The sequence below is a fragment of the Felis catus genome, chromosome D1, assembly GCF_018350175.1.
Source record: "Felis catus isolate Fca126 chromosome D1, F.catus_Fca126_mat1.0, whole genome shotgun sequence".
Classification (NCBI taxonomy): domain Eukaryota; kingdom Metazoa; phylum Chordata; class Mammalia; order Carnivora; family Felidae; genus Felis; species Felis catus.
In genome coordinates this window covers 40621449-40630042 of record NC_058377.1, presented here as the reverse complement: position 1 = coordinate 40630042, position 8594 = coordinate 40621449, and the positions used below count along the sequence as shown (strand labels likewise).

Here is an 8594-nt window from a genome sequence, read left to right as displayed (position 1 = left end):
AGGAAAGACAAGGACAGATTGCTGGCGCTTCACTGTAAGGCAGGCTCGCATGCCTGTTCGATGCCTGCTAACAGGTGTATGTGCGGGAGAATTCCGTGCAAGGCCTGCTCCATTGTACCAACCTGTCTCAGGACCAGGCGCGGGGAAATCCAACAAGGGGAGGCCCCCCATACCTGCCAACAAAGAACCGAATAACTGTGACTGACCAATTATTAGATCCATTTGCAACTTTGTGTTAAGGACTAAATGAGGGGGTCCTAGACCAGGAGGCTTACTCTGCAGGTACAACGCCGGAGCTCTCACATACTGGTGCACTGCTGCAGCCAGGGTCAGGCGCAAAGCCTCAGCCAGCTCTGGCAGTGCTCACAGAAGCGCTCTTGGGGTTTCTAGCGGGAGGAGGTTCCCTCTACGACCGGCGGCATTTCCTGCCACCTCAGTGAGGAATTACTGAATAGCGAATATAACATAGTACTTGGGAGGGTTCATCATGATATTTTTAGTTTTCTTTTCAAACTGATTTTTTTAAGGCATTCTTGAGAAACAAGCATGATTATTCTTGAGAACTGAGAGTAAATTGGCAACCACAGTCATTCACTTCTTTCAACAGACATGTTGACACTCATTCATTCACTATTCAACAAGTACTTCTTGAGTACGTATCAGGGACCCACACGCTGCAAAGTTGCAACTTGAGCTCCCTGATCACTTGAAGCAAAGCTGCGGTTGTGATTCGGAGAATTCTTAATAAAGACTTCGAAGGACAGAAAGGACTGGCCATTTTGCACAGGCAGCAGGAGGGGGTGGGCGATCTGATTCTATCTCCATAGCACCTTCTGAACACGTCTGGCTTCCCCAAGCCAGGCGGGGTGGTCTTTGATGACACTGACAAGCTTGAGGTGCTCCAAAGCTTGGTCCAGGTCCCATTAAGCAGATTTGTGCTGACAACAGCTGGCATTTGACAGGTTTCTCAGCCTGCAGACAGGTGACTTTCTTGATGCCTGATGCGGTGACAGCTCTGATAGGCCATCCTGTTATTTCCAGGTTTGTGCCGGGCCTGGGGTTTCCCTGGGTATTTGCACTTGAGAGGGAACCAACTTGACAGACATGGACAGGTAACGTTATTGATCGGTGAGAAGAGGCCACTACACTCTTAGTCTAAATCTTGGACATCAAAGTCTCAGGGAAGGGCAGGAAGTAATATTCCCAACCTGGCTTCAGAAAGGGCTCCATAGGAAGAAGTAAAACTTTCACTGTTTGCAGGTGACATGACACTATATATAGAAAACTCTCAAGACTCCACCAAAAACTACTAGAACCAATCGATGAATTCAGTAGGTCATAGGATACAAGTTAATACGTGGAAATCTGTTGCGTTTCTATACACTAATAATGAAGCAGCAGAAAGAGAAATCAAGAGAAGAATCCCATTTACAATTGCAACAAAAATAAAATACTTAGGAATAAACAACCAAAGAGGTGAAAGGCCTGTAGTCTGAAAACTATAAAATACTGATGAAAGAAATTGAAGATGACACTAACAAATGGAAAGATATTCCATGCTCATGGATTAGAAGAACAAATATCATTAAAATGTCCATATGACCCAAAGCAATCTACGTATTTAATGCAATCCCTATCAAAATACCAGCAGCATTTTTTTTTTCACAGAGCTAGAACAAACAATCCTAAAATGTGTATGGAACAAAAGACTCTAGCCAAAGCAATCTTGAAAAAGAAGAACACTGGAAATATCACAATCCCAGATTTCAAGATATACTCCTCAGCAAAAGGTGTTGGGAAAACTGGACAGCGACATGCAGAAAAATGAACCCAGACCACTTTCTTACACCACACACAAAAATAAGCTCAAAATGGATTAAAGACCTAAATGTGAGACCTAAAAGCATAAAAGTATTAGAAGAGAGCACAGGCAGTAATTTCTCATATCAACCAAAGCAACTTCTTTCCAGAGCTGTCTCCTGAGGAAGGGAAACAAAAGCAAAAGTAAACTATTGAGAATAGCTATATGTATAGATGGACATCTATGGCTTCTGAGCAGCAAAGGAAACAATCAACAAAACTAAAAGACAATCTACTGAATGGGAGAAGGGGAGAAGATGTTTGCAAATGACATCTCTGATAAGGAGTTAGTATCCAAAATCTATAAAGAACTTCTATAACTCAACACCCAAAAACACAAATAATGCAATTTAAAAAATGGGCAGAAGACATAGATATTTCACTTCTCTAAAGATGACATCCAGATAGATGGCCAACAGACACGTGAAAAGATGCTCAACATCACTCATCATCAGGGAAATGCAAGTCAAAACCACAAGGAGATATCACCTCACACCCATCAGAGTGACTAAAACCAAAAACACAAGAAACAACTGGTATTGGTGAGGATGGGGAGAAAAAGGAACTCTTGTGCACGGTTGGTAGGAATGCAAACTGGTGCAGCCACTGTGGAAGACAGTATAGAGATTCCTCAAAAAGTTAAAAATAGAACTGCCATGCGATCCAGTAATTCTATACTGGGTATTTACTCAAATATGAAAACACTAATTCAAAAAGATACATGTACCCCTGTTTATAGCAGCATCATTTGCAATAGCCAAGTTATGAAAGCAGCCCAACTGTCCATTGATAGATAAATAGATGTGGTATTTATATGCAATAGAATACTACTCAGTCATAAAAAAAAAAGAATGAAATCTTGCCACTTGCAACAACATGGATGGATCTAGAGTTTAATGCTACGTGAAGAAAGTCAATCAGAGAAGGTATTAAATCTCACTCATATATGAAATTTAAGAAACAAAATGAACCAAGAAAAGGGAAAAGCCAAGAAACAGCCTGTAAGCTATAGAGAACAAACCAATGGCTACCAGAGGGGAGGTAGGTGGGTAGATGGGTGAAACAGGTGAAGGGGATTAAGAACACCCTTACTGAGCACTGAGTACCATCGAGTAATGTATAGAATTGTTGAATCATGACATTGTACACCTGAAATATAACATTGTATGTTAACTATACTGTAATTTAAACTGTTAAAAAAAAAAAAAGGACTCTACAGTCCTTCCAGGCCCTGACACATTTTATGACCACTCTCCACGTTTGTAAGACTAATGGTTTTTCCAATAAAGGATTGATTGCAATCACACAGTTGATTATTTCCTTCTAGCAGGCAGGGTCCACATGCCTATCCTGAACCTCCAAGTGGATGCTTATGGGCAAGGAATTGTACTTCCATGTCTGGAGGACTCCCCCCCTGACTATCTTAGCCTCTCCCTTCTCTTCACACCAGCATCTTAGCTGGCAATCCACCTGTACTTCTCATAGAAGCTCTACCATTCTAATCCCTCAGGCCAAAAACCCAGATGTCAACTGACTTCCTTTCTGCATACCGTCCACTCAATTTTTAGAAATGCATCAGCTTGTAAGTACTTTTAGAACCTTTACAAAATACTTCCAGAACTTACCACTTAACCCCATGATTACCAGCCTGGTCCAAGTCACCACCTTGTTTGCATTGTTGGAATATAGCCTTTACTGTGTGTCTTTCGTGGTCTACTCCCCAGCTCTACCATTCACCATTTGATAGTTGCCTCTGCCTCTAACTAGGTCAAGTCCATGGGGTGAGAGCAGCATCTCACATACGGGAAGGGCCACTATATAATAAATGGATAAAGAACGTACCACTGGCAGACCTTGGGGACCTGACTCCCAGCAAATGTTGAAAAGAACACATAATTTAGCTTAAGGTCCATGAGATGTTATCCTGTTGCATTCATGAAGTTAGGAAGCAAAGACCACAGAACTATATCCCTTCACGCCTTGCCCTTTAGGCATATTAATATTGAGCTGACCCAGACTAACGTGTTGGGCAGCAGCTTGAGCCCAAGCCTCCAAGGGAGCAGCTTGGGGGTTCCCACCCCATTCTTGGCTGAGTGATCTTGATGTTTACTCTTCTATCAGGGTTCAGGGTAATAAAGCCACTAGTACCAGGAACCACACAGCAGTGCTGGACTGACCCACTGGCACTGGGATCCTGTCCTATGCCATTGTAAGTGTACTTTTCACATCCCAGAACAATTCAACTTCCCCACAGGGAGAACAGGTCAGAAGCGATTAAGTTTGAGGGAAATGAGAAAGGACAGGATGGAGCCCTGCCTGAGAATGAGGGACAGGACCCTGAATCGTCTTCACAACCCAGGGCCTAAGTGCTTTGAAGCCGGTGGGCACTATCTTTTTTTACTGTTTGAGAGAGAGAGAGAACAAGTTGGGGAAGGGCAGAGAGGGACAGAGGATCCCAAGCAGCTGAGAATCCGCGCTTGTCAGCGAGCCAAACACGGGGCTCCGATCTCATGAACTGTGAGCTGAAACAGTCAAACGCTTAACCGACTGAGCCTCTCAGGTGTCCTGGAAGTCAATGGGCTTTAAACTATAGTTCATTCGTGTACCTAGAGCTTCCTTGTTTACCTCCTCAGAAGAAACCAGGAGCCAGGACAGCTACTTCCGTTTTATTAATCTCATTCGGTAAATACATAGAATTTTCAGTAGCTTTTATAGTGGAAGATTGCTGAGGAAACCGCATGCCTCACTTCTTGCTGGCCTTTGCCGCTGACTTGGTGACCTTGCCAGCAGATGACTTCTTATCCACAGCCTTAATAACTCCCACGGCCACTGTTTGTCTCATGTCCCGCACGGCAAAACGGCCTGGAAGAGGGATGAAGAATGAGGTTTCTGCAAAGTGATATGTAAGGAAATGCTCTTTAGTCTGTACCCTGCCCACAGGAGATAAAAGCTTTCTTCCTAAGACTCCATAGCAATCCCTGGCTCACCTAGAGGTGGGTACTCTGAGAAGGTCTCCACGCACATAGCCTTGCTGGGGACCATCTGAACAATGGCTGCGTCACCCGACTTCAGGGCCTTGGGGTTGTCCTCAAGCTTCTTGCCTGAGCGCCGGTCAATCTTTTCCTTCAGTTCGGCAAACTTGCAGGAGACGTGAACTGTATGGCAGTCCAGCACTGGGGTATAGCCAGCATGGATCTGCCCGGGGTGATTCAAGATAATCACCTGGCACGAGAGCAGGACAGAATTTGTAAGAAACATGGCACGTGATCTGAGGCCACATCTTCATGAACCTGGGGCCTAAGAAACCAGAGCTGATCCGTAAGGTAAGAAGTATTCCCACCAATGCCAGTGCCCTTAAGGTTCTTGGCTTCCTGGGCACTCACCTGTGCCACAAAGCTGGCGGCCTCCATGGGGGGGTCATTTTTGCTGTCTCCAGCCACATATCCACGGCGTATGTCCTTTACGGACACATTCTTCACGTTGAAGCCCACGTTGTCACCGGGCAGGGCCTCAGACAGGGCCTCATGATGCATCTCCACAGACTTGACCTCTGTGGTGAGGTTTGTGGGGGCAAAGGTGACCACCATCCCAGGTTTCAGGAAGCCGGTCTCTACACGGCCCACAGGCACAGTGCCAATGCCTATCCAAGGGAAGGGAAATCAGAGCTGTCCCACACACCTCTCCCTGCCTTGAACAGGCTTCTTGGGGGGTCCCTTGGTTCTGCATTCAGGGCAAAGGGCCCCCTGTGGAACTAGAATGGCACACTGCACGGATCATGAGCTATTTAAACTACCTATCGCGTTAGCTGGAAAGGCTGGGTGCCTTTGCACGTTGTCCTAGCTCAGAAGCTGTGGATTAAGTCAGGATTTGAACCCTGGCAGTCAGACACCAGAGCTCATTCCTAACTTCCGAATTGCAGAGTGAAAGTTCTCCTCTCCGCCCCACCCAGCCCCTTCACCTCCAATCTTGTACACATCCTGCAGAGGGAGCCTCAGGGGCTTGTTGACTGGGCGAGTGGGCGGGAGGATGGCATCCAGAGCTTCCAGCAGAGTCACCCCGGTGGCATTTCCCTCCTTCCGTTCCACCTTCCAGCCCTTGAACCAGGGCATCTGCCGAGAGGTAGAGCGCACGTGAGTCTGGGGCACAGGTCCTGGAGCGCCCCCTCCAGGACCGACTGCACCTTGCCCCGTCTCCCCCCTCCCCAACCCCGCACTCACGTTGCCGCTGGGCTCCAGCATGTTGTCGCCGTGCCAGCCGGAGATGGGCACGAAGGCCACGGTGGCCGGGTTGTAGCCGATCTTCTTGATGTAGGCGCTCACTTCCTTGGTGATCTCCTGGAAGCGTGTGGCGCTGTAGGTGGGCTCGGTGGAGTCCATCTTGTTGACCGCCACGATGAGCTGCTTCACGCCCAGCGTGTAGGCCAGCAGCGCGTGCTCGCGGGTCTGCCCGTTTTTGGAGATGCCAGCTTCAAACTCGCCCACGCCGCCCGCCACGATGAGCACGGCGCAGTCGGCCTGCAGGCGGGACAAGGGGCTGGGGCAGGGGGCCTCAGACGGGCCGGGAAGCCGGCTGGCGCTCGGCAGGCCCAGATCCCTTTGTAAAGCTGAGGGGCGTGCCCCCAGAAACTTACAAAAAAAGGCCCACAGGGATTCAAGGACTTTCCTGCACCACCCCAGGTCCTGTCTCCCAGTGAAACTCTCATCTACTCCCACAAATGAGCTTTTAGTTCCTCCTTCCAGGAGCCCAAGGAGGCGCCTGAGGGCGTACTACTTTACCTGGGATGTGCCAGTTATCATGTTCTTGATGAAGTCCCTGTGGCCTGGGGCATCGATGATGGTGATGTAGAACTTGTTAGTCTCAAACTTCCACAGGGAGATGTCGATGGTGATGCCACGCTCTCTCTCTGCCTTCAGCTTGTCCAGCACCCAAGCATATTTGAAGGAGCCCTTGCCCATCTGGGGAAGGGGAGGGGAGGATAGTGCATTGATGGTGAGCAGAACGGTTTATTACAGCCAACTTCAGGGCACCTTAGACCACGGAGTGCACCCTGCTTTCTGCACTCTGCAACCTAGACGCACCCACCCCCACCCCCCCACCCCAGCCGCGAAGGGGGACAGTCACTCCTACACACAATAGGCACCTTACCTCAGCTGCCTCCTTCTCGAACTTCTCGATGGTTCTCTTATCGATACCCCCACACTTGTAGATGAGGTGCCCGGTAGTGGTGGACTTGCCAGAGTCCACGTGGCCGATGACAACAATATTGACATGGGTCTTCTCTTTGCCCATGGTGCGGCTTCACTAGTCACTACTGGACAGACCGTGGGAGTGGGTGAGGCCAAGGTATTCCGAGCCTGCCTCCTTCCTTTATTTCCCTCCATTCTGCTTGGGTCCAACACCCCTTTCCACGTCAGTGCCTAGTCCAGAGTTTAAGACATGGCAGGCATAAACTGCAAAGTAAAACTAACCTACCCAGGCTCACATGGTGGGACTAGTCCCAGGGCCCTGGTGGGCACTTCCAAGAAGTCCTAGCTCATCCTTCCTCCTCAGTGAGCCTTCCCCAAATGGCCAGGGCTCAACCAACCCCTCCTCCCCAACTCCCTCCTTCATCTGATTCACTTCTAACATAAAAGACCCCGATGCTCTGTAGTTTGTTCCTTACAAGAACTTACCTCTAAAGAAAAAGAAGCAAACTAGATCCAAAGACCAGCAAGAGCTACAGCAGCTGTGACGATACCCAACATCTTGCCTCTTGCTTTTATAAAGGTAGCACTGGACCCTCCTCCTTCTGGTTCCCACCAAATCCAAAACCAGAGCCAAGGGTTTAAAAAATGCCACTCCCTAACCCCAGTCCCAATTTAGAAGACTCCTATCTTGATTGATTGGATTTTTGGGTGAAGAGAGGGTAGACCAGTCCCACTAATCCTTTTTTAAGTAGGATTACTGGGCGTGGGGAGTGGGAGAAGGGAAAGACTGGATAAGATATAGAATACATGTGCACATTACCGGACTTTGTGCAGATGTTCCCTCAAGACTAAGGTACGGAATGGTTGTGGCTCTTCATCCATTTAGCATTCACTGAATACAGCACCCAACACCATACGGGAGGATGAAGACGCCCAAATTAGGAAACAGTCAAGACCTCTCTTCTGAGAAGCTCTCAGGCCCCTGGAGACATGGCAGTCGCTTCTGGGTCTCCTCCAAGTCAGCCATCTAAGATCTCTTAAAGAGACTGCTGCTTGGACTGAATGGGGACTGGCTGTGGCTGTTTGGAGCCTTCTCTGAGGCCAAGTATGTCCTCATCCTTCCCCTAGAAAGTCCTTGGCAGAGCTCAGTCATGCACAGTAAGTGCTCACTCCATCCCCGGCTCCTACTTGGGCCCAGGAGAACAGGAAGCCTTTGAGGAGTCTGCCCTTCCAGGGGTCCTGGTCCCACAAAGGCCACGTCCCTGAGCACTGCCTGCTTCGCTCATTTTTTAAGTCATTATTTTCCACCTTTACTCCTAAAGAACCAAGAAACCAAAATGTCAGAGAAGTGAGGTCCTTAGGAAACATCAAATTCCTCCCTTTCCCCGTTTTGCAGAATTATCTGAGGTCTCAGGTGATAAAATACCTCTCCAAAAGGTTCAGCAAGTCCTTGTTCCCCACTATCAGTATATTTTCCTCACCCAGTCACCTTCTAGGAGGAACGAGGCAGACCTATTGAGCCCATTTATCCATTCCACTTACACCTAG

At 48.1% G+C, this 8594-nt stretch overlaps 1 protein-coding gene across 1 annotated transcript; it reads right to left on the bottom strand.

Moving 5' to 3' along the window:
• Positions 1 to 4510: 4510 nt before the first annotated feature.
• Positions 4511 to 7149, bottom strand: LOC101083959 (elongation factor 1-alpha, oocyte form-like). The gene is made up of 7 exons (XM_045038084.1): positions 7006 to 7149; positions 6636 to 6815; positions 6078 to 6539; positions 5819 to 5969; positions 5244 to 5500; positions 4848 to 5082; positions 4511 to 4722 (listed from the first exon to the last, which is right to left on the bottom strand). Exons 1-7 carry the CDS (start codon positions 7147 to 7149, stop codon positions 4604 to 4606), a joined length of 1548 nt encoding a protein of 515 aa, XP_044894019.1. The 3' UTR covers positions 4511 to 4603.
• Between the last annotated feature and the right edge of the window lie 1445 nt (positions 7150 to 8594).

Excerpts from the sequence above, each read along its gene's own strand:
- LOC101083959 (XM_045038084.1), bottom strand. The coding sequence starts at position 7,149 with ATGGGCAAAGAGAAGACCCATGTCAATATTGTTGTCATCGGCCACGTG. Across the intron at positions 6,540-6,635 it reads TGATAACTGGCACATCCCAG|GACCTGGGGTGGTGCAGGAA; the intron begins GTAAAGTAGTAC and ends ACTGGGAGACAG. Across the intron at positions 5,083-5,243 it reads CCGCCAGCTTTGTGGCACAG|GTGATTATCTTGAATCACCC; the intron begins GTGAGTGCCCAG and ends CTCTCGTGCCAG.